At 58.8% G+C, this 25,287-nt stretch overlaps 1 protein-coding gene across 1 annotated transcript in view; it reads right to left on the bottom strand.

The window, feature by feature from the left end:
• Nucleotides 1-10,613: 10,613 nt before the first annotated feature.
• The window catches only part of LOC114199949 (kinesin-like protein KIF19), a 34,633-nt gene continuing 19,959 nt past the window's right edge, over nucleotides 10,614-25,287 (bottom strand). The window contains exons 14-20 of the mRNA XM_088017190.1: nucleotides 24,867-24,988; nucleotides 23,413-23,537; nucleotides 19,736-19,841; nucleotides 18,823-19,215; nucleotides 16,078-16,207; nucleotides 11,789-11,896; nucleotides 10,614-10,711 (exon numbers count right to left, since the gene is read on the bottom strand). Coding sequence (XP_087873316.1) covers nucleotides 10,614-10,711; nucleotides 11,789-11,896; nucleotides 16,078-16,207; nucleotides 18,823-19,215; nucleotides 19,736-19,841; nucleotides 23,413-23,537; nucleotides 24,867-24,988 — 1,082 coding nt within the window. The remainder of the gene's footprint in view (nucleotides 10,712-11,788; nucleotides 11,897-16,077; nucleotides 16,208-18,822; nucleotides 19,216-19,735; nucleotides 19,842-23,412; nucleotides 23,538-24,866; nucleotides 24,989-25,287) is intronic.

Here is a 25,287-nt window from a genome sequence, read left to right on the forward strand (position 1 = left end):
CCTTGCAGGCAGGTCGCGAAGCGCTCCGCGAGATGACCCTTGTTCTTAGCATCGATGGGTTTTCTTCAATAGGGGTAAAATACGCATATGACAAAATTCACCACAGAACCGTGTTTCATGCACATTCACATTTGTGCAGCCATCTCCGCCAGCCACCCACAGAACTTTTCCAATCCGTGATGGTTTCTTTGGTTCCTCGCAGGGGACCGCGGACTGCCTTTCGAGGGGAGGCTCTGTCCTCACTCCTTGCCCAGCGGCCAGTCATCACGGAGTCCCCACCTGCTGGGTCCCGAGACACAGCAAGGCCCTGCCCTCCCGGAACCTCTCTTCTAGCGGGGGAGACAGCTAACAAACAAGTCCACCAACTGCTCCTTTCCATTGGATCGTCGTGTTGGCGTTAACCGCCGTCAGGCCTCTCCCAGCTTAAAAACAAAAAAACAGTACCCTTTACCCCCTCCAGCTATCACCTCCTCAGCTAACACATCAAAGCAGCAGGTCTCTCTCCACAGCCTCCAGTTTCCCTAAGTTCCCTTCATTCCACTCCCTGGGAAGAGGTCCTCTCCAGCAGGCAGACAGTGCCGGCAGGGGGCAGGTGCACACAGGGCGGGATGGCACAGGGCGCCCGGGATGACATGGGGCATGTGCACATGGGGCAGGTGCACACGGGGCGGGATGGCACAGGGCAGGATGGCACAGGGGCAGGTGTACATGGGGCAGGTGCACACATGGCGGGATGGCACAGGGGCAGGTGCACACAGGGCGGGATGGCACCGGGCTCCCGGGATGGCACAGGGCTCCCGGGATGACATGGGGCAGGTGCACACGGGGCAGGTGCACACAGGGTGGGATGGCACAGGGCAGGATGGCACAGGGCGGGTGCACATGGGGCAGGTGCACACAGGGCGGGATGGCACCGGGTTCCCGGGATGGCACAGGGCGGGTGCACATGGGGCAGGTGCACACAGGGCGAGATGGCACAGGGGAAGGTGCACACAGGGCGAGATGGCACAGGGGAAGGTGCACACAGGGAGATGAGAAGGTAGTGGTTACATTCCAGTTCTTAAGTTAGTGCTGGATGGTGGATAAGTCATTTTACTAGCAAGATTCAAAATTTAAGATATTTATTTCACCTATTTTGTTTTGTATATGTCTTAGTTTGCTCAGGCTGTCATAGCAAAGCACCACAGGCCAGGAGGCTTAATCCGCAGAAATTGAATCTCTCTCAGTCCTGGAGGCTGGAAGCCGGAGGGGCTGCTTCCTTCTGAGGCTGCGAGGGGCAGTCTGTCCCAGGCCTCTCTCTTGGGCTTGTTGGCCATCCTCTCTGTCTCTTCACATTACTTCCCTCTGTCTCTGTGTCCACACTTCCTCTTTTGTAAGGGCACAGTCACATTGGATGAGGGCCCACCCTAATGACCTTATTTTAACTTGATTTCCTTCTTCAAGGTCCTATCTTCAAATAAGGTCACGTTTGAGGTTCTAGCAGTTAGTACTCCAACGTGTCCTTTTTTGGTGAGGACACAATTTAGCCCATAACAGTATTTATCAAAAACTATATGATAATAAACTGTTTTAAAATGTTATTCCCTTTTAAATATTTATGAGAATGGTTAAAAGAAAATTTTAAGATGTGACAATCCCCAGCGCTGATGAAGATGCAGAGCAACTGCAGCTCTCCTACATGGCTGGGAGGGAGGCAAAATGGCCCGGCCCCTTGGAAAACAGTTTGGCAGTTTTGTAAAAAGTGAAAACGTAAGTCTACCGCGCAAGCGAGCAAACGCACTCCTAGGTGTTTACCTAAGAGAGATGAGGACTTCTATTTGCACAAAAAGCTGCACATGAGTGTTTTTAGTGGCTTATTCATAATTGCCTAAAGCCGGAAACAACCCAAAACTCCTTCAACCAGCAAACGATCAGATGGCCAACCTCAGAACAGCTCATACCCCGTGGTTCCACTTAGATGACGTTCTGGACGAGGCAAAACTATAGCGACAGGTGCTTTCTGGGGCTTTTATGGGGCTTGGGGTTGAGGGAGGGGTGACGACACTGGGGCGGTGGGGGGGCTTTAGGGCTGATGACACTGTTCTAGATTTTGATTGCGGTGCTGGTGGTTACATGGCTAAGTTTGTCGAAACTTCCGTGAACTTCCCATACAAAAGGATAAATGTTGTGACGTGCAAGTTAAATATCTTCATTTAAAAAATCTTCTTAAATGTAATTTTCTCCCAGCCAAGGTTTTCCTAATTATGAAGAAGTGGTGCACGATGAAGATGAAATCATTTAAACCAGGGGCCCTGCATTCAGAGGTGCTCGATTAATATTTCCTCTAGGCCAGCAATTCCCCAACTATGCCTGGAAACAGCCGCCTACAGAGGGGGTTATGGGCGCCCCTGCAATAAGATAAAAGTGTTCCCCCGTCAAATAAGAGTGGGCCCAGGAAATAAAAGTTAAAATGTTTAATTACGGCCAGACTTCTCAGACCTTTTGCAAGGATAAAGCATGTTGTGGATTTTAAGGAATTTCCCCAGGAGTTGCCCCGCGTGTGGGAGGGTTAGTGAAAGGTTTGTTTGGATTGAACAGAGATTCAGATGCCCAGGGGCCACCATCTCTTACTGGCAAAGCCTCGCTGGGAATTTGAACAAAGCTTCCAGGCCATTTGGTGAGAGCCAGGACTCAGGCTCGGGAAATGGGGTGAGGGTCTCACCTGACAGGACCTGGTGCTGAGATGGAACCAGTGCTTCCCTGGAGAGGGAGGGGAGGAGGGAGCAAGAGCTGAATGCGGCCAGGTCCCGTTTGGAGGCGATGAAGTGCACCGGAACCAGATGGAGGTCAGGGTTGCCGAGCACCGTGAGGGTTCACTTTAAGATGGTTGCTTTTTGACTTATGTCAGTTTCACCTCGATTGAACAAAGCAAACCAACCCCAAACCCAACTCTTAACCTTAGCTCTGCACCTCCATTCTTACTTACCTGCTGTGGATGAGGTAGCAGGGGCTCAGAGAGGTGAAGCGACTAGCCAAAGACACACAGCGGTGTAAGTGGCAGAGTGAGGACCGGAAGCAAAGTCGAGGCTCCAGAGCTACCCTGCACTCCAGCAGCTGCCGGGGCCCGGACCGGGGGTGGGGTGGGGGGGGGGGACCTGCTATGAGGGGCCTGTGAGCAGGCCAGCTCTGCCCTGGAGGTGACATTCATCTCCCCCTCCTCTAGGCCCTGGGCACCTTCAAGCTGGCGGACCCCAGCTGTCTGTCTGTCTGTCTCCACAGCAACTTGGTTGGCTGTGGCCCGCCTTCCGGGGCCCTGGGCCCCGGTGCAAAGGTTGCAGCCTCCCCAGGCTGGCACAGTCTGGCTCAGCCTCCGTGTTTTGGTCTGAATTACCTCGATGTCCCATGTCGCCGACAACTCCTTCTGGTTTCATAGCCAGCATCGCCACAGGACAAAGAGAGAAGTGGCTGCGGCTTGGGCCAGGAAGTGTTATCTGCCTCTGATAGAAGCAGCGGGGAGATTCTGGGTGCTCACTGGGCGCCGGATCGGTGAGAGCATCAGTGAGAAATGAAAAAACAAAGCGGAGGTGCGAGGATATCTTTGCAGGCGAGAGGAAAAAATCCCAGAGAGCCGACGCATCCTGCGCGCATGCGCCCTCTGCCCACCCCGGGCTCACGGCAGTGTTGCTTTTCCATGTCCTACCGGGTGGCGGGGCCATTTCCCAGCACCTGTGCCACCTCGGCGGGTCTTCTAGCTTCTCTGAGCCCCCACGTCCCTACCTGGATAATGCTGGAAATGATAACCCTCACCTCCTGCAATGGTTATGCCTGAGAGAGACGGTGTGTGCAGAGAGCTGGCCCCTGACAGCATCTGTGCAGGGAGACCAGCCCGGAGGCACTGGGGGGTCCCACTGCCCGGTGGTGGTGTGGGGAGAGGACGGGGGTGGAATGGAGAGGGCAGGCTTAGGACTGGCTGATGGAGGGAAGGGACGGAGGAGTCAAGGATGTGCCCCCAAGAGAGGTAGCAAACGCTGGAGAACCGTCCAGGGGCACAAGCCTTGTGAACTTGGTGTTGTGCGTGCTGAGCCGGAAGCACATAGCTGTCAGGGAGACAGAAGGATGCCTGATTATTGGACTCAGGGAAAAGGGTTGCTGGCTGGAGATGGGAGCATCAGAAGTGATGTCAGTGACTGCCAGCACCCCAGAGGTCTGGCCAAGCCCGATGCACCTCACCCCAAACCCAGTCCTGGCAAACCCTCTCCACCGCCTTCCACTTCACCCTCCTGGTTGCTGGAACGGCCAGTAGGGGACAGATGCCACCGAGGCTCCATTTCACTCGAGGGGCAGCAGGAACACCCAGAGGGAAGGAAAGGGGGCCCCTGGAGGGCCAAGGTGAGGGGCCCCTGGCTCTGGCTCATGGAGTGAGACCCTGCACCCCCAGTCCCACCTGCTAAGGGCTGCCCTGGGGGATGGACAGGAAGCCTGGGGACCCTGGAGGGAGGAGAAGCCACTAGCTGAGTTGTACCCAAGCCCTCATGATCCACACACAGGCTAATCCATACAGGCTCAGAAAGGACAAGCCAGCTCGGGGAATGCGTGACCCGTTCTCAGGAGGAAGCGCGAGAGGGGTTAAACATCCTGCCACCTGATGGCTTCGGTCACCAGTGTGATCAGGGGCTTGTCCCTGCTTGCACACCTGCAAGCTCACTCCTCTGGGCTGCCCAGATTTTACATCGTCCTCTGCAGGAAAACCCACCACCATTCCCCAGCAGGGGCTTCTTCCTTGCCCATCTCTCTCCAGGCCGGATTCTGGAATCTTCTCCCCCACGTTCCTCTCCTCCTGCAGCAAAGCCTTGGAACTACACGGTGCTGAACATGGGATGTTTCCAGCAGAGTCCCCTCTGTTGCAGCTTCAGCCTCTGTCCTGTAGAGGATGCCAGGACCCCGGGTGAAGCTGTGGGACAGTATCCGCCCTCCAGGCAGGCGGGGGCAATTCAGAAGTCTTCACACGTCCTCTGTCAAAGCTCCAGTCCTCCATAGGACCCTCTGGTTCTCGTATTAAAGTTGCTGGAGTACCCACGCCTCTGCCCGGAGCCCTCCTTTGCTGCTCTCCTATCTCAGTCCATTCCTGCTGCTATAACAAGATCCCGCCGACCGGGACGCTTAGAAACAACACACATTTATTGCTCACGGTCCTGCAGGCTGGAAGTCCGTAATCAAGGGGCCGCATGGCCACGTTCTGGGGAAGGTCCTCCTCCCTATCTGTGGCCAGTACCTTCTTGCTGTGTCCTCACATGGTGGAGGGGCTGGGGAGGGCACTGGTCCCATTCATGGGGGCCCATCCCTCATGACCCAAGCGCCTCCTCCCAGAGGCCCCACCACCTCCTAATACCACCATCGTTGGGGGGTCAGGATTTCAAAATAGGAATTTTGGGGGGACACAAACATTGAGGCCATAGCACCTCCTGAGTCTCGCTCAGAGCTTCTGATGTTTGCTGTGTTATCAGAGCCAACACTACCCGTCTGCCCCAGGGCCTTTGCCCTTGCTCTGCTTCCCACCTGGACTGTGCTGCCTCCAGCAGGCCTTGCTTGACCAGCCTCTCTAAAGTAGCCCGCCCAGCACTCTGTCCCTGTAGCTTGTTTTCATCAGAGGGCTTCCTGTTCATTCTCTGCCCCCACCTTCTCTAGAACGTGAGCTCCGCAAGGGTATGTGTCCGCCCAGTGGCGGCTGCATCCCCGGCACTTAGTGCCGGCTGGGGCTCCCTTCGGCCCCCCGCCTTGGAACCCCCGGGATTCCGTTTCCCTCCCTGACCCACCTGGTACCTTTGCACCGCCTGGACCTCCGGTCACAGGCAGAGGAGAAAGCTGACCCTCTGAGCCTCCGAGCAAACCTAGGAAGAGCTTTAACAAAGTCAAGGGCGGTACAAAGCTCCCTCCCTTCCTGGGAGGGGCCCCGTGGACTGGACCGGGGCTGGCCTGCCACTCACGCAGCACGCACACAGTGCTGACCAGGGCTCTAACTGGGGACGCAGCAGCCCCAGAAACTTGTGGAGAATCTGTCCGTAGAACAAAGAATCCTTTCCGAGGGCTGAGTCCTATAGCCCTTCCTCCCAGCCCCACCCGCGCTCTCATCAGTGGCTTGGGCCTTGCAGATGCAGCACCGGTTTCTGTCTTTGTGTTTTGCGAATTCTTAGAGAAATAATTCACATCCACCATATTTGCCTACGTTATATAATTGTCATCATATAGACATAAAAGCATATCATACATACTGTTCTGAGCCTCTATTTGTTTTTCAGTCGGTGTATTTCAGAGAGCTGCCCACACCAGCATATAACAGAACCGTGGCTATTTTTAAAATAATTCCTTTTCTTTTTTTCACATTAAGTCATACAGGAACACGATAAAAATCCAAATGGGTAGAAAATGGATGCAGTGAAAAGGGGTCTGCTGCCCACATGCCCCCAAGCCCCTCACTATGACCCGTTTCTAGGATTTCCTTCCATGGCTTTTCCACCCAGCACATACAGGTGAGTGTAGACCCACAGGTGCATGTATACTGCATATACCATGGGATCTCACCCGGTTTGCAAACATTAAAGGACTCTCTAACATTCCCATTCCTCGTCCATCAGCGTTCAGCCCACCACCGCCCAGCAGGTGCATGCGAAGAGCCAGGTTCCATGCAACAGTGAGACACACTCAGGTTTCTTCCTTGCTCGTGAACATGCTGTGGCTCCCTACTGCCCAGCATATCTGGCCTGGCTTCCAGGGGTGACAAGGGAAGAGGCCACACACCCTGGGTTCAAAGCCCAGCTCAGCCACCTAGTCATGAGTAGCCACAGCGTGCTCCACGTCCCCGGGCCACAGGCCGATGACAGCCCCAGAGGCCTGCAGCGAGGCTAGGGCCTGGGAAAGTTTATACTGCCCCCCCCCCATTTGACAGTCGTTTGTTTCAGTGCCTGAATTCCCGAGCCTCAGCTGGGTCCCAGCATGGGCACCACGAAGCCCCTGGATGGCCACTCTGCACGCGTACCCCTCTGCATGCCTCCCAGCACGCAAGGCTGCAGAGGGCCCGGCCTCCCAGCACACACAGATGTCCCAGGCTGGGGCCCTGGCCCTGCACCTCCAGCTCTGAACGCAGGGCCTGCCCACACCCGCTCACTCACTCACCCCTTCATTCCGCAGTCATGCCCAGGCCCCTGCTCCAGGCCAGGGAGGACACAGATGGAAGGCAGGGCCTTGTCTGAGGTGCCGAAAGTGCAGTGATGGGGACACTTGCATAGACAGTTGTCACATGGTCCATGTGTGCCATGACAGAGGAGGCTCTGAGTCCCTGGCCCAGCAGGTAAGGAGAGGAGGCCTCCTGGGTGAGGACCAGAGGCTGGCAGGGAGGGTGGGGAGGGCTTCCAAGCAGAGAGGACCGTGGGAGCAACAGCAGGGAGGCAGGCGGGAAACCCGCGCATGGGTGTGTGTGTGTGTGTGTGCACGTGAGTGCATGAGGGAGTGTGTGTGCAAAGGAGTTCTGTCTCCTGGATGCCTTTGGCCCCCAGGCCTCGCCTTGGCCTTCAGCTGCAGCCTGTGGACAGTGCCAAAATGCACTTTGCTCTGAGTTTTGCACCAGAGTTTCCATTCTCTGCCCTGGGGCCCCTCTACTGCAGGGGGCGGGGCGAGAATGCTCGGGCCACTTGCGAACACAGCCTAATGTAGGGCCAGTGCCCCCCGGATCCCGTCCCCTGGTGCTGGGGGGTCGATTCCACAGGCTTGCTTGTAAGCGCAGGGTCCTGGCCGACTCCGCCTCCCGCTGCCAGCAGCAGCTCTGGTGGTGCCCGCCCTTGGTGGCTTCCCCCCACCACCCCCTAGCGTCACCTCCCAAAGAAGCCACCTGCGCCCTAGTCTTGTGATAGGCTCTGCCATTGTGGGGACCTAAGCTGAGACACTTCTGAATTGGGGTTATTTCAGGGGAAAACCGAGAAGAGCATGCACCCAATCATTAAAGAGGACTTACCTCCGAGAAAGCACGGGGCAGGGGAGGACGTTTTTATCACTCCCTTTATATAATTTTCAAGATCACAGTGTGACCTTGACGTCACAGGTGCAAATCTACAGTCACCTGAACTCTGATGCGCCCAAAGACAACCCCTGGGGACACTCAGATGCTTGTGCAGTTTTCCTCAGTCATTCTGGGTTCAAACTGGGCCAAATTCAAGATCCTCCCCCAGCCTCCGTCACCCGGGTTGACCCTGAGCTCGGGGGCCTCCCCGGCTGTCACAGGCTGGCGTGGAGAGGGTGTGAACCTCTCCGGCCTGGCTCTTCCCGGTCCTGTGTCGCCCCCTACGATGGCGAATCTCACATGTCTGCCTGGCTGGGTGCCCATACAGGCGGTTAAATGTTATTCTGGATGTTTCTGTGGAGGTGTTTTGGGGTGAGACTAACATGTAAATCAGCGGACGTTGAGTAAAGCAGATGGTCCTCCATAATGTGGGTGGGCCTCGTCCCATCATCCCAAGGCCCGAATAGAACAAAAGGCTGACCTTCCCTGAGCAGACGGCACTGCCCCGGGCCCCCCCTGCTGGCCCACCCCACAGACAGTGGACTCGCCAAGCCTGTGCAATCCCACGGCTAAACTAAACATTTCCACACACGCACACCCTAGTACTTCTATTTTGCTGGAGAACCCTGACTAATACACCCCCGTGAGGCTGGGACCCTACCTACCCACCCCCGGCCCCCGATGTAAGTGCCTCCTCAGCCCTTTCTCAGGTGCACGGGCCGGTCCACTGCTCTCTTTCCTGCCCAGCTCAAGGCAGGGTGTAGAAAGACCAGGAGTTTCTGCTATACGCTCACGCCAGCCTAGGAACAACCTGGGGGCCATGCTGTCGTTTCTAATCTGTTGACATCACTCCACAAAAGTACCAGGGACTTCTTCAGCCACAACCAGCAACTGCCTGGGCTTCCCCTCCCCGATCAGTTAGGATGAGGTACACTCATTCCTCTCTCAAGTTCACAACTGGGGGTAGGATGTAACAATGCTGAGAGGCATCTCTGCTCCTTCCAGCTGCCAGCTCCATCCTCCTGAGGGCATGGCCTTTGTCCTCAAGGCCTCAAAATGGTGGCTAGAGTTCCAGCCATCACATTCAAATTCTAGGTAGTAGGATTGAGGAAGTGAAGAAGGAAAGAGGCGTGAGGAACATGCTAATGATCCTTTGTGATGAAGGTTCTTGGAAGCAGCTGCTTCTGGCTTGTAGCCCATCTGTAAGAGCTTAGTCACGCAGCCATATGCAGCCGCCAAGGAGGCTGGGAGATACAGTCCTTATTTGGGGAGCCGTGTGACTAGCTAAAAATTGGGGTTTCTATTATCCTGGAAGAAAGCGAGCAGATATAGGGGGGCAACCAGTAACTCTTGCCCTACCCAGGATCTGGGGCCAGGGTGGGAAAGCAGAAGTCATCCCCGCCCCCAGGCTCAGCGTTGCCCCCGGGGAAGGGGAGGTGGGCATCAGAGGGCCCCCGGCAGATCTGTACACAGCAGGCAGCAGAGCCCCCAAAGATAAATGTGGGACCACCTCTCCACCTCCACACACTCCTCCAGGAGGCCCAGAGAGGCCAAGACCCCAGCGGGTCCTCCTTGACAGCGGGTCTTAGGACGGGAGGGGAGCCAGACCGTGGCGTTCGGCCGTGCAGTTTGCACAACACGTTGGGGTGTCCACCCTGCGCCAGGCACCCACGAGTCCAAGACAACCTGCTTCCCACTCAGGCCGCGAGGCCACAACACCACCTCCACCTTCCGGCCCTGATGTGCTATAGGCTGACTCCCCAAACCCGCCGATTCCACTGGATGCTTCACCCGGCGTGGCTCCTGCCACAGGGAGGTGGCTCTGGTCCCCACGGCCTCCACACGGGGTGCCCCTGAGAGCCTGTCACTTGGGCAGTGGATTCAAAGCCACAGCAAGTGTCAAAAGCAGATCCAGAGAAGGTGGCGACCCGGCGCCCCAGGGACGGTCCTGGGGGCTTCCCGGACTTTTCTATCCTGCTGAACGTTAGAACCTTGGTTCCTGGGTTCACAGCTTCCACGGCCGGCTCCTGATCGTTGGGCACCGGGTCCGCTGCACGCTGGCTTGTTCCGGAGCCTGTGCAAACACGGGCACGGGACGGTGTCACTCTGCCGGCCAAGGCTCGCGGGGCGTGAGGGTTAATGTGAGCATCAGCTTGGCCGGGCCATGGCACCCAGGTGTTCGGTGCTGCGAAAGGCGAGCTTCAGATGAGATTAACATTCCAATCAGCAAGGAGACTCCGGGGCAGAGGCCCCCTCGGCAGTGTGGGTGGGCCTCGCCCAATCAGGAGAAGAATGAAAGCTTTCTCCCGGAGCAGAAACAGCTGGGTGGAGTGATCCCGGGACGAGCACCCACGACTGGGAATGACCCAGATGAGGCCTGAGGCTCCTCCTGAGGCGTCCTTCAGAAGGGCTCTGACATCCCATCCACGGCCCTCCCTCTGAAGGGGGTTGGCGAGGCAGCTGCCAGCACAGAGAGCCCCAGAAAGCTGGCTGGCTGCCCCCGAAGGGTCCTGTCTCTCGAACCCAACTCCGGGGCAGGCCTCTGTGGCCTGCCCTCACGTGCCTGGCCTGCCGGCTCATGTCCTCACTGGGGCCTTCGTGGCCACTTGGCGCTGCCCCGGGGCTTGCGGGGGGCGCTGGGGGGCAGTGGGCTGTGGTGCTGACCTCCACTATCTGTAGACCCTGGAGGGGTGGGGAGACTCTAGTCCATGGCTGAGGCTGACTCCGACGAAGCCAGAGTCCCCACGGCCGGGTCCCTGGTGCGGATGTCCTGGCCTGAGCCGCCGGCCAGACTCGGTTCAGGACCCGCGTGGGCACACCTCCCTCCTCCAGCTCCGCCTGCGCCCTGTGGGACTGCGCCTCCCCAGCCTAGGGCCCCGCTTCCCCGCACACACTAGTGACACAGGCCTGTCCCCGAGACCACCCCCCCCCCACCGGCCACTTTCTCCACCGCAGGGGACACATGCAGTTAGGGTGGGAGAGTCCTCGTGGCGCATCTCCCATCCCCCATGCTGTTTAATCCGGCCTACGCCCGTGGCCACAAGGGCACGGCCAGCGAGCGCCTTTGAGACCCCTTCCCCAAGAACCCTTGGAAAGGAGGACCCAATGACGAGTTCTGGACCTGTTCTGAAACGGTAGCGGGAAGGTGCAGGTTAAAGCTACAGTAAGAGGGACTGAGGTTAGACGTAAGGAAGAACTTCCCTCCCGGGTGGGCGTCAGGCCTATTGATGATTTATATCTGTCCTTCCTGATGGCTCAGCTGTGTGTTGGTTTCGGGGTGGGAGGGGGCGGGAAAAGCTTCCAGAGGGAGTGTCCCACCCCCGAAAGGATTCGGGCAGCCCCTACCTCCCAGGCTGGGGTGAGGGTAACATGAGGGCAGATGCTAACACGGGATGTATCTTTGAGACACGGGAGCAGAAGAGGAATGAGATGTGTCCTCTGTGTTTCGAGGTTAACGCCCAGGCCTGGCAGGGTCACGGTCAAACTGGCGCTTTCCCAACGCCGCGGGCGAATGTGCAAAATTAGCACAACCCTTCTGGGCGGTTGTTCTAAACATCAGTTACACGAAACAAGCATTTTTGTTTCTGAATGCAAGCGCCGGGCTGGCGCGGTGGTTCTGCTCACGTTCTAGACCCGAGCCGTCCCATCAGGTGGCCGCTGCACACTCGGCAGGGGTGCGTGGGGAGCGGAACGGACAGACTGGGGGGGTGGCGGGGGCAGACACGGGCGCGGGAGCTGTGGGATGGCGCGGGCACTGACCTCGGATGTCCCTGGGCAGGATCGGGGCCTTACTTAGGCCCGGGTCGCTCTGCCACGTGGCGCTGGGGAGGGTGAAGCTGACCTCAGGCACCGGGGGCATCTTCTCGTCTACACAGTGAACAGGAGAGAAGAGGACATTAGTTTAGGGGCCACCCTGTGAGTCCTGGGGATGAGAGGAGATCATGAGCAATCTACGCAGCGTGTTCAGTACCTGCCATGTGCCCCCTGGGCTCCTTGCTGAGGCCACCTTGTTTGTACTCCCCACAGCCCAGGCCTTTCTGGAATGTTCCCCGCTCTGGCTTTGGTTCCTTTCCCTCCGCCAGCAACCATGCTCTCCTTCCCTCTCCTTCCCTCTCCTTCCCCTGTTTGCTCTGAGCCGGCCATGGCCCAGCCACGGGGAGGGTTTCCCGGGGTTACTGAGCAGAGTTCAGTCAGACAGAAGAGGAAGCAGCGAGGGAGAGGGTGTCTCCCCCAGACACGGTTGGGCGCCCCCAAGCAGAGGCCACCTGACGGCCTGAGCTCGGATTCCTGGCCCTGTGGTGTGCCCTGGTCACTTTGTTCTCTTCCCGACCCCTGCCTCCACCTGGCACACGTGTCCCCACAAGAGGGGGCTGTTCTGTTCTTGGGCGGCCGTTCCCACCCCGGCCCAGAGCGCACCTGACGCTTAACCAGGGCCGGGCCCGCTACTGCTGGCAAATCAGGGAAGGAACGGGGAATCGAGAGGTCTGGGCACAGCAGAGGGCACAGGACTGAGCCCGCAGAGCGGGACAGAGACTCGGGACTGCTGGTGGGGATGCGCCACAGTGCGGCCCTGGTTGGAGACGGGGTAGTGGTTTCCCAGGAGATTCAACAGAGGATTGCGTCGTGATGCACAGACCCACTCTCAGGTATTAGCCCAAAGACCCGGAAACAGACGTTTAAGCAAACACTGTACTCAGAGACTCACGATGGCCGGGAGGTGGAAACCACTCACGACAGTACAAACATGTGACCTAGTACCGGCCATAACAGAGCATGAACTCTGATGCTGCCACAGCCCAGGGATGCCCCGCACGAGAAGCCAGACCCACAGCCACACGTCATGGGAGTCCGTGAGCAGGAAGTGGCCAGAACAGGCCAACCCGCAGCGACAGGACGTACGTCAGTGGCTGCCAGGGGCTGGGGGGGGGGGGATGGAGTTCAGGGTTTCCTTTTGGGGTGACGGAATGTTCTGGAACCACCCAGTGGTGGGGACGCACAACATCGTAAATACACTAAATGCCACTGCGTTGCACACTGCTGAGTTTCGTGTGTGAGTTTTACCGCAGTTTTTAAAGGAACAGGAGTCGGACCTGAAGAACACCCCTGACCCGCGCAGGGAGACGCGCACAAGCTCATCAGGAGACGCAACTAGGGAGGGAGGCCAGAGACCCAGCGAGCCGGGCAGCCAATGTGACCGAACTGCCGGGCTGTCGTCTCTGCTTTAGGGATGAGCGTCCTGAGCTGTTCCAGCTCATCAGGGAGAAAGGGCTCCTCGTTTAGAGGATTCGACCATTTTTAAGGAAGGTTTCAGGGCAGGTTTCATGCTCCCCAAATGAGCTGGCAGATAGCAGGGGGCATGGGGAAGATGCACCTTGCGCTTGGCCCAGGACAGGGATGAGAGAAAGGTGTAGGAGCACCTGTGCGGCCCGGGCCTGGGCGCCCCCTCCTCGCTGGGGGTGTCTACCATTCTGTGAAATGGGCCCCTACGTGGTAGGTTTTCCGTGAGTGATAAATGAGGGGACACGTTTACTCCCTCCTGGCACCCATCCGCTGTCCACTCGGTGACAGCCGTTCTTCCCCCGTTCAGATGCCCGCAGGGCTGAGGCTCGACGCTGCACACCCAGACGCCGCACACCTCAGGCCTGAGTGCGGGGCCAGCAACACCACCGCCCGAAACTGCGAACAAGCAGTCAGACTACTACTGCAAGGGTCTCTCAGCCCAAGCAGCCTGCCCCAGGGGAGCCCGGGCCTGTGCAAACACAGTCAGTGGTGATCCTCGGGCTCCCTGCACGGATCTGCACGGCCCCCGCCTGCGATACGGGATCCCTGGTCCACTCCCGCTACCTGCAGGGCCTCCCTGTACACCTGCCAAGGACACGTGTGTTCCTCCTCCAAGCAGACAGCCAGGCCCAGCGGGAGGGGCACGGGAGCGCCAGCCCTGGCTGCAACAGCAACACTCAGTGTGGGCCTGGAGACGTCACTTCGGCTCAGTTAACCCATTTGAACCAGCGGCTGCAGATCCAGGAGGACCAATGATGCTTATAACAGGTTCAGACTCTTCCACCACAGAAACAAAGGGCTGTAGAGGGGAACCTCTGTTTCCTGTGGGGTGGGCCCAGCCTTTGCTTGGGGTGCCCACAAAGCGGGACTCGGCACCTCCCTTTCTCACCCACTCTGGTTTATTTGAAAAAGGCTGGTTTCTTTTGCACACAGACATAGGGAAGCGCACTGAACTGTCTAGCTGTCGTGTGCAATAAACGCTCTCTCACCGCAGAGGGAAAGCTCTCGAAAGATTCACGGGGGACGCGGCACGCTCTGGGATTTCCTTGAAACCTCTCCAGGAAAGCAAACAACGCTCGAGTGGATGGAAACGCGTCTCGGGAGTGCAGGAGCTGAGTGGGTGGAGAACGCCACTGCTGCACGGGGAAGCTGCTCCTACTTCTGGGTCCATTAGCAATTTCATAATACAACGGGGGAGGGGGGACAAAGCAAACTCCTTTCTAAATCACCTGTAGAGACAGGTTCCAAGGGGCTTGTCTCTAGGGGACGGGAGCTCACAGGAGCCCAGTGGCTTTGGCTACACGGTCACAGCCAGGCCTCTCCAGAGCTGCCCCAGCAGGTGTCCCCATGGTGCCCCTCCAGGGGAGGGCCTGGGGACGGGCGCCTGGGGCGCCTGGCCGCCCGCTGGGAGGACAGTGGTGGGCACGCGCCCGGCCCTGCACGCCTGATGCCACTGCGCTCTCCGGGACCGTGTGACTGTTCACGAGCATGCAAACAGGAGGACGAGTTAATAAAAGCTCCTGAAAGTGGCAAATCCCATGCGGATGGAGAACGCTTGAAGAGTTTCTAAGCTTTTGCGGTGCTATCGCAGGCCTGTGTCGCCAGTGGCCGTCCCAGGAGCCGAACCGAGAAATCACAGGTGGGTCCCAACTCTGTCCCAGGATCAGAGACTTCTGAAGAATTTGAGAGCACGGATATGAGCCGGGTTGTGCAAGGTGCACACCCACCAGCGAGACAGAGCACGTTGCCACGGTCCTCGAAGTCCGCGGCCACGGCCCTAGGATGCACTCCCTCCTTGACCCACACATGCCCTGATACTGAAACCAGACGTGAGGGAAGGCATAAAAGTCCGGTCGAGCACTGGGGATCGGGTCTGCCGCTCCCAGCCGTGTGACCTCGTGCAGGGCCCTGAACCTTGGTCCCTCAGTTTCCTTCTCTGTGCCACGGGGACAGGGCTGCTGTGAGGACAAGTGAGCTGACACCCGCCGAGCGCCTGGTACAGAGCAAGCGTTCTGTCACCGTGAGCTCTGATTACGTGGTCAGTGAAACAGGCTCATCCGTGGCCAGGACTGACCTGCTTGTGGGTTTTTTCCCAGCCTCGATGGGGCTGATACTTTTGCAAATAGAATAAAGATGAATCACTAGAAAGACTAATGGGAAAATTTTCAGAGAGACAGGATGCAGGCCATTTATCCCAAGTGGTGGCACGCTTTCTAGAAGCTGGGTCTCGACATCCTCTGTCAGGCACAGTTTGTGGGCACCCCTGGAGGAGCGCCGACACCCCCACTCTGTGTCTGCAGCTGTGATATGCCAGCCATACTGGCTAGCCTACAGCAGGGGCCAGTGTCTGTGCCGCCACTCACCCAGGAGGAGGCCACCTTACGGGGGAGTACACCAGCGGTCTTCTCTCGCGGAGGATTTTACCTGCGTTCCAAAGTTCTCACCACGAGCTCATCCTGTGCTCAGGAGCCAGAATTCAAACCCAGACCAAGAAGGACCGCACGCAGGCAGCCCACCATGTTTTGAGCCACCGCTTCAAACTCTGTTGGGGTGCCAGGTGGGCCAGAAGTGAAGCCGAGTGCCCCTGGGAATGTTTCGTCTCGTGAAGCCAGTGGCCTTGGCCCACTCCCGGCCCTGAAGACCTCAAACTAACAGCAAGGCACACACAGCTGATAGCAGCCCAAAACGTCGCACTTTCCAAAGATTCACCCTTGGCAGGAGGGGCAGACGAAGCCCCAACATGCTATCTTATCTTTCTGATCTGGTACCTGCGTGGACACTGAGGCTGGGTTTTATCTTGGAGGCCATGGGGACAGCGGGGAAGAAGCTCTTTCCGGACGACTTTGTCAGCTGCAGGAGGGCCGGGGGTGGCTGGCTCTCAGCCACAGGCTCGACCACCTGCAGGGACAAGCACACAGCAGGGCAGGGCATAGAGAGTGGGCACAGAAGAGGTAACACGTCAATGGCATTTGACCCAAAGCCACGCACGGATCAAGGCCTACTATGTGGCAGTCTGCTGCAGGCACGAGACATACCTCAGTGGACAGAAGCAGGATCACTGCTAGTGCGCTCCTCCAACCCCCAGAGAGGAATGAATGAGTGAATGAATGAATGATCCTCTCCTGGCTGTTGGTTGTCTCCCCTCCCATGTTCTACTCTCAGTGCCCCCGAAAACGGGTGGGGGGGGAGTTAAATGGTTAACATTTAAATAGATTGACTGAGGAGTGCCTGGGGGGCTCAGTCGTTGGGCGTCTGCCTTCAGTTCAGGTCATGATCCTGGGGTCCTGGAATGGAGCCCCGCATCGGGCTCCCTGCTCCGTGGGAAGCCTGCTTCTCCCTCTCCCACTCCCCCTGCTTGTGTTCCCTCTCTCACTGTCTCTCTCTCTCTAATAAATAAATAAAATCTTTAAAAATAAATAAATCGATCGACTGAGTAGAGCAGATCGCCCACAGCTGTGTGGGTGGGCCTCGACCAATCAGTTGAAGGCCTGGATAGAACAAAAGGGCTGACCATCCTGGAAGTGAGAGAGACTCCTCCTGCCTGATTGCCTTGAGATGGGACTTTGGGTTTTCCTGGCTCTGGACTTAAACTGTCTCCAGCTTGCCAACCACGGCTCTGGGATTTGTCTGCCTCCATAAATACACGAGCCAATTGCTTATAATAAAGCTTTGTGTGTGTGTGTATGCATATGTGTGTGTGTGCACATGTGTGAATGCATGTGTGTGTCTGTGTATGTGAATGTGTGCGTGTGTGTGCGTGCGCCCGCATGAGTGTGTATAAGAGTATGTATGCATGTGTGAGTGTGTGAGCATCTGTGTCATGCACACGCACACACACCCTACTGGTTCTGTTTGGAGAGCTCTGACTGGTACGCTCACCCTCTGACCCCTGCTACGGTCCTACCTTCAATCCTACTGCCTGATTGCCAGAGTGGTTTCAGCTTGAATCAGCAAGTGTCCACTGTGCAGCTGGCAGAGGCGGAGCCACATCTGTCAGGCCCCTGGCCCACAGCCAGCTCGCCCAGAGAGAACCTGCTAACTTTCTCCAGTTTATTTCACCAAGAGTAGGATGGAAAGAAACCTCACCAAGGGAACACCATTCCCATATGGACTAGAACCTGTGCCAAACCCACCCTTTCCCCCATGCAAACATTACTTCACACCATTGTCATCAATGTGGTCAGCAAGTGATCAGTGTGGCCAGGGAGTGGTCAGTGTGGTCAGCGAGTGATCAGTGTGGTTAGTGAGTGATCAGTGTGGCCAGAGAGCGATCAGTGCGGTTAGTGAATGATCAGTGTGGTTAGTGAGTGATCAGTGTGGCCAGGGAGTGGTCAGTGTGGTCAGCGAGTGATCAGTGTGGTTAGTGAGTGATCAGTGTGGCCAGAGAGTGATCAGTGCAGTTAGTGAGTGATCAGTGTGGTCAGTGAGTGATCAGTGTGGCCAGGGAGTGGTCAGTGTGGTCAGCGAGTGATCAGTGTGGTTAGTGAGTGATCAGTGTGGCCAGGGAGTGGTCAGAAAGTGCTCACTGTGGCCAGGGGAGTGGTCAGTGTGGTCAGAGAGTGATCAGTGTGGTCAGGGAGTGGTCAGTGTGGCAAGGGAGTGGTCAGTGACTGGTCAGTGTGGCCAGGGAGTGATCAGTGTGGTCAAGGAGTGATCAGTGTGGTCAGCAAGTTGGTCAGTGTGGCCAGGGAGTGTTCAGCGTGGTCAGCAAGTTGATCGTGTGGTCAGCGAGTGACCGGTGCATTCAGGGAGTGATCAATGTGGTCAGCAAGTTGATCAGTGTGGCCAGGGAGTGATCAGTGTGGCGCTCTGCTGTGTGCTGGATTCTGCTTAAATGTTGTGGAGACTTCCACAGGTCAACACGGTCCAGTGTCCCAAAAAGGTAACTAGAAACAAGGAACACTGCCCACAGAGGGATGCTGAAGTGGTCAGAAATGAAAGACGGCCTACTTGGCCTCGGGATGGGGAGCAGACGACCATCAGGGGCCGCACAATGGACAGCGCGTGGAGCTCAGTCCCAGCAGTGGAGGCGCACCCCGGACCCGAGCCCAGCAGACCGGAGGTAGCCCCTCGCCAGCCCGGGCAGGGACCTCTCTGCAGAGAGGAAGGCCAGGCCCGGGGCCAGGCTCCTGCAGGAGAGACACCGCGTGGTGGGCAGCGCCTCACGACTCACACGGTTACTATATGCCTGACGGGTGCTAGAACCAAGCAATGTACCTTTTCAGGGTAAAAATGCCAATACCACATGGGCACTTGAGAATTTATAAACGAACATTTAGGAAGAACAGGAGATGAGAAGCTGGTGCCCGCACTGTGATGTGGCTACTGAAAACAGGCACGCACCCAGCTTCCGATGAAGAAAGGGTGGGGGCCCAGGTGTCCTTTCTCCTCCTCCTCCGCACCTGGGGCCCTCCTGCCTCCACCATAACAGTGGGGGTCAGTCCGACCCTCCCTCTCTGCCATCCCAGCTCGACCCCGCGACTGGGCTAGGAGGCCAGCCAATGTCCACCCACCGGCTGCACGCTCCAGGTGAGGGAGGGTGACTGCTTCCTCCTGGCCTTCCTCTCTGCAGAACCACCCCTGCCTGGGCTGGCGAGGGGCCACCTCTGCTCTGCTGGGCTCGGCTCCGGGGTGACAGTGGCCTTCGGGTCCCTGGAGTCCAGGGCCACCTCCTGCGGAAGGTGGAGGGAGGAGTGGCCACTGCCACCCTCACGGTCCTGAGCCTTGGAGCGCCGGGTGGCTGCGATGAGAGCGATGCTCTTGGTGCTCATGGCCATCTCCTTGAGGGCCTGAGCGCTCAGGGCTGGGCCGCCGGCCTCCGCCGCCATCTGTGAGCGGCCCAGGTCCAGGCCAGTCGGGGGGCACATCTTGGAGACCAAGTTCTTCATACTTGGGGAGCTCGATGGCTGTAGGGACCAGCGTCAGCGATGGTCAGACATCACCAGGCTGCCCCGGTTGGCCCGCCCCCCGCTGGGCCCCAGAAACAGACTCGGGGCCAGTGACTCGGGGCAAGTGGGGTGGGAGGAGGGCCAAGGAAGGTGCGTGAAGAAGCCAGTCCCTGGGTCCAGGACACCCTGGAGCCACGGGTCAGCACTCCCAAGGGCCGAGGAGCCCAGGGCATCTCCGCACCACCTGGAGTCATGGATGGGCCTACTTCCAGGGGCCTGAGCTTCCCAGCACCCCCACTAGGACAGGGGGCATCCCCAGCATGTGACCCAGGGTAAGAGTGCTCACTCACACTACCACTGGTAATCACGAATCTAGCAGCTTCTTAACAATAGTTCATAGTTCATAGGAAAGGCGTGAATATTCACAGCCTGCCCCTCCCCGGAGCCCCTCCATCTGCTGTCTGCCCAGTCCTGCAGCTCTGCGGGGGCAGGGGAGGCCTCCCCAGAGCCCGGGCCCTGCTTAGGGCGGCACACAAACCTCGTGAGCTGGTGGGGTTAGCAGGATGCGGAGGGACGGTGGAGGGAGAAGGGAATCAGGCTTGCCCAGCGTTCTCGATGGTGTGGCTTGCGACGATCTGCAGCCGCTGCTGCGGGGGACACACAGACGCATCTGCTGAGCCAGCTGCCGGGGCCCCTCAGGCCTTTGTCCAGCCGAGGAAAGCAGAGCCTGAGCCATGGGACGCTGTGGCCCACGTCGGGCCAGGGCAAGGTCGGGGGCCACACTGGGCGCGTGAGCCCTGAGTCCTTATCAGACGTGAGGGGGCCGCAGGAACCCCCGAAGTGGTGGCCAGCTGGACAGAAGCGCGGGTGGCCCGTGGACTCCACCTGCAGCCGGCTGGGCCGCCGGCCTCCGTGACACGGGGGCAATCTTGTAGAGGACGGAGACCCTACCTGGTGGGGTCTACACCAACTCTGGGTGGTTAGTGCCGGAACTGGGCTGCCGCACACCCAGCTGGCCTTAGATCTGCCACGGGAGAAACGGAACAGGAGGGAACGTCCAAGCTGAGACCCGAGGAATGGCAGTGGAAGAGCTGTGCTGAGTGCTGGGGGATGGCACGGGCAAAGGCCCTGGGGCAGGGACCAGCTTGGCACATCCAAGACACAGCAAGGAGAGGAGGATGGAACAGAGACATAGACTTGGCCCAGGACCCTGCACGTGGAAGACTTTGGCCGTTGGAAGGGGAGGAACTGCAGACAACCTTCCAGAACTTGCCCCGGTCCTATGGGTCTACTCTGCAAGAACAGGGCTTTCTAGGAGCCTCCTGTTGAGGCAGGTCGTCCGCAAGAGTAAGAACAAAGCATCACACGTCACACCCAGGCTCCCTGACGAGTGGGCTTGCGCCCCTGACCTCTGCTCTCTCGTCTACGAGATCCAAGTGGTGATAGGCCGAGCTGCTGGGAAGACTGCTCGCTCACCATGAGGCTGATGACAAGGGGTTTAAGCACCGTGTGAACCGCGGAGGCCTCTGGGGTGCTATCAGGAGAGCGCAGGGCCGCCTACCCCCATGGCCAGGACTCCAAACTAGAGACACATGCCTGGCTGGCGTTTCCTCATGGTGAACCTCTAGCAAGCTGCTGAGCCCCTCCAGCCCTGTTGGCACCTGTGGAATAAGACTATGTATGCACTTGGTGCGGGGTGCCCCACGCCGTCGGAGCGCCCAGCTCCCTCCCGCCGAAGGCCACATCGGACGTGGGCAGCAAAGTTTCCTATGCTGGCTCCGGACTCAGGACATTGCCATGGGAACCCCCTTGGGGTCTGGGAGCAAACTGCACCCTCTCCTCACCGGCCTGCCCATTGTAGCCACAGGGACAGCAGGTCGAGGGCAGGGGGCACGTCCATCTTGTTCACCTCTTACTGCCTGGCACAGGTGCTCAATGAACACGTAGTGAGGTTTGCAGATACTCTGCTTGCCCGCCCAGCGGCCGCCCCTTCTCGCTGGGTAACGAGCGCCAGTGTGACTCAGAGTGACGGCGTGGCCCGCCCTGAGACATGGTCAGAGTCAGCCCGAGCCTGTCACGGTCCCCTCTTCCCTTCTCTGTAGGGAACTGGCCTAGCAGAGAGCAGGTGATCCACTGACCTAGTGACATCTACAGGGGAAGCCTCTGGAAGGGATTTTTCTCCCAGATGAAAAAGAGAGCCCAGCCCTCCCTTCCTCTTTAAGCTGTGGTTATATGGAGGTGTGATCTGTGGAGCTGTGGCAGCCTCTTCGACTCTAAGGGGAGACATTATTTACATGTCTGGGACATGGGCATCATCAAGTCATTTAAATCATGGCCCTGAGTCCCCTCATCCTCCAAATTCTTGTCAGATAATACACACCTGTGTTGATTAGATCAATCTCATTGAGAAATCTGTTACCTGCAGCCAAAAGCATTCTGTCAGGACCGACAGTGACCGGAAAGCTAGAAGGGGTCTGGGGACAGAGGCCCAACTCCAGTACGGGAGTCCTGCTCACATGCGAGGCAGGCTGACCGGCTTCCTTCCTCCACCCCCTCGCGTCGGGTTGCCCTCATGACGGCAGCTCTGCGTAGTGCGTCCCCACCACGTCAGGCACATGCCGCCCTGCACGGAGGTATGCTGACCCCAGCAACTGCTTGATCAGGATCATGGTACAGGTGACTGGCAGACCAGGGACTCAAGAACCGGTCAGCCTGGCCTAAAGGCTGGCTGCCCACGGCCCACAGGCAGGGTCCCAGGGACTCGACCCTGTTAGGGCAGGGTGTCAGCAGCCCAGCCTGGCTGCGGGGAGACCCAGCTCCTCTCGTGCCGTCTGGAACATGGAGCCCGCGCTCTGGCTCACGGCCTGCAGGTGGCTTGGCCCGCTGTGTTGCCACAGTCTGGGCCGCCTCAGGGCAGACCCCCTCCTCCCTACACTGAGGGCTGGAGGTGAAGGGCCCACTTCACAACCGACCTGCGATCAGCCCTGTGTCAGAGTGGGGCCAACACCCGTCCTCTCTAATCCATGGGTCAAGCGGCAAGCTCAGGCAGGTGTGGGCCAAGGAGCAGGTGGAAGAGACATCTAGTCTTGACTGGGGGGATGGGGCACTTTGTTCTCATATGCACACGCACGTGCACACACATTCCTAAACATACACACGCACCCTGAAACACGCACATGCACGCACTTGCACAATAAAGGTACCTGCACACCAAGAAGCCCATGTACATGCGTGTGCACGCATGTACACACGCATGTACACACACACATGCACACCCCAAGGCTGGAGCCCTGCTGTTTTCATTCCCCCATTCCCTCGCTGCACGTGAGTTAGACAAACCAGCGGCACAGGAATTTGGGGTCAAACTGGAGAACTGTGACCCTAGCAAGGATCAGAGGTGACGCCGAAGACGTGTCGCTAGTTTTGCTGGGGATGCTAACTGCACTGTGGTCATGGACGGAGGTGTCCCAGCTGTAGAACTGCATTCTGGGGGGACGTGTCACGATGTGTGTGACCTGAACCGGGTCCTCCCAAAGCTCCTGTGCTGAAGCCCCCGACGCGACTGATCTGGAGAGGGGCCTTCGGGAGGTCAGCATGGGGGGGTCCTGAGCGCACAGGACTGCGTCCTTCGAGAGGGGAGGAGAGGGGTCTCTCCAGCACACGAGCACGTGGCACAGACACAGTGTGCACGGGCCGGGGAGAGGCTCCTCGCCAGAAACGCACCCCGCTGTTCCTCCACGGCGGCCGCCGGGCCTCCACAACCGTGAGAGGTAGGCGCCGGGTGTGAGCCCGCCTGCCTGGGACGTTCCATCAGGCAGACGAGCGGCTAAGATGGGGACACAACCTGGTCAATGCTAACATGAAAACTGGGGGCAAGTCTGTGAGTGATGACTACGGCTCTGCTCTGGTGGTGGAAGTCACCAAGACAAAAGTCAGCAGGAGGGCGGACAAGCATTGGCCGTGGGACACGGTGGGACGCCGAGGGAACAAAATACACCCAAAGTGAAAGCCACCCTTCTAGCAGCCAGCTCCCCAGCCTCGAAACCTCCCTGCACAGCCAGCACCTCCTGGGACGTGTGTGTTCATCTTAAACAGCCCTGCAAGGAAGGGACGGTAGACGGACTTCCCGACAGGAGACTCGGGGCCATGAGCCCTGGGGCTGCACCCCACCAGCCAAGGGCCATGCCCGGGTGGGAGAGGGGAGGGCGTGGGTACCTGTCCGTCTGCAGCAGCATCCGCGGCAGCTCAAACTGGGCGCCCCATGGGAGGTCCTTCCTGTCTGGCTGGTCGTGGCCAGCCTCGTCCGGCGGTGGGGGGGATAGGTTCAGAACCGAGCCATCCTGGGGACAGGCAGAGAGGCTCACTTCGGGCTGTGCCTCCCCGGCACAGAGACAGAAAGGATGCTCTGTGCAAAGGGCGAGTGCCACGGAGCGCCAGGGCACAGCCTCGAGAAGCCACACAGAGTCACCATGTGACCCGGGAATCCCACCCCCGGGCATGCACCCGAAGAACCGGAAGCAGGGACTCAAGCAGATGCTGCTACACCCATGTTCTTGGCAGCATCACTCCCAACAGCCACGCAGTGGAAGCGCCCCACGTCCATCGGCAGACGGCTGGACAGACACAAGGCGGCCCATCCACACCGCAGAACATCCCTCGGCCTTAGAAAGGAAGGATGTTGTGAGGCCGGCTCCCGCAGGGACAGATCTGGAGGGCGTCGTGCTTGGTGAAAGAAGCCAATGCCAGATGGACAAGGACTATCAGGTCACCGGGTCACCAAACCCATAAAGACAGAGAGTAGATGGTGGCGCAGGGGCTGCGTGCTCCCTGGGGACGGACTTGCGTTTCGGTAAAACAGCCTTCCTGAGTTCTGGGAGAGCGTCTAGAGAAGTGCGCCTGGGGGTGGTCCTGGGGACCCTGACATGCACTACAGGACACACGGCAGGAGTAGGGAGGAGAGCCCCCAGTGGCCGCGTTCTGCGGGTACCCGGGACCTCTCACCGGGGTGGGAAGCGGCTTTACACACCTTTGGATCCCTGGACCCCGCCCGTGCCACGCTTCTGGGCTACTGCCCCTCGCCTGCTCTGCCTGAAGCCTGGGGGGGGGGGCTCTCTTTTCTCCCCTGAGAAGGTGAAGCAGGGGGGCAGGGGCAGCAGGCCCTAGCTGCAGGCAGGGGTCCAGGTGGTGACAACAGCAGTCCTCCGAAGACTGGATGCAGGGCCCTCCCCCCGGCCCTCTTCCCTGGGGAGCCCCCAGAATCGACCCCAGATGCCCCCAACATGCAGGAGACTGCCGGCACGCCCCAGAGGAGAGCTAAACCGACTGAGGTTCCCCAGAAGACGCCCCTCCCAGGGTCCCTGAGGCACCACGGTCTGCCCCATGCTCTGGCCTCCTTCCCCTCCGCCCCCGGTCTCCCACACAGAATCTGCAGCTGCCAAGGGGCACAGGCCTGCGGGGTGAAGGGCGCGCTGGCCCCGGGCTCAGCCCCAGAACACCCTCCTCGCAAACCTTCAGGGCGCCCCCGAGACCTCCCCGAAGCCCGGCCACTGGCTCGGCCGGCCGGGTGCTGCCGGCTCTGGCACCTGGCTGGGGGCTCCCTGAATTTCCTGCCCCCGTATCAGGGTCAGTCCCCTCACGGGGCTGGCGGGAGGGGCCCCAGGGCGACTCACCTGCAGGGAGCTGGACATGACCGAGTGCAGCAACAACAGACGGTTCAGCGAGCCTTCGCCCAGCTCCCGTGTGTACCGGCGAAAGCGCCGGTCCAGGGCCTCCGGCACTGGGATGCCGCCATCTGCAGGACACGGGAGAGCACGCAGATGGGCCAGACATCCCTACTTGGGCAAAAGACAGTGTCTTCTTTTTTTGGAAGTTTGAAGGCAGATATTCCAACCTGATAAAGGAGGATTTTCCAGAGAGGGGGGCTACCCGCACTCTCCCATGGACGGTCTGTGCCCCGTGTGTGCATCTGAGTGGATTTCTGACACTGTGTTTGGCCTTCCCTCACATCGCGGAGTGTTTCACACCCGGGGCTGGGGGCCGGGGGTGGGGGACAGGGCCGGGGACAGGGCTGGGTAAAGGCCGACGGGGGTC

This window comes from Eumetopias jubatus, unplaced genomic scaffold (assembly GCF_037043125.1).
Source record: "Eumetopias jubatus isolate StellerSeaLion01/CBP00866 unplaced genomic scaffold, mEumJub1_p1.0 scaffold_12, whole genome shotgun sequence".
Taxonomy (NCBI): Eukaryota; Metazoa; Chordata; class Mammalia; order Carnivora; family Otariidae; genus Eumetopias; species Eumetopias jubatus.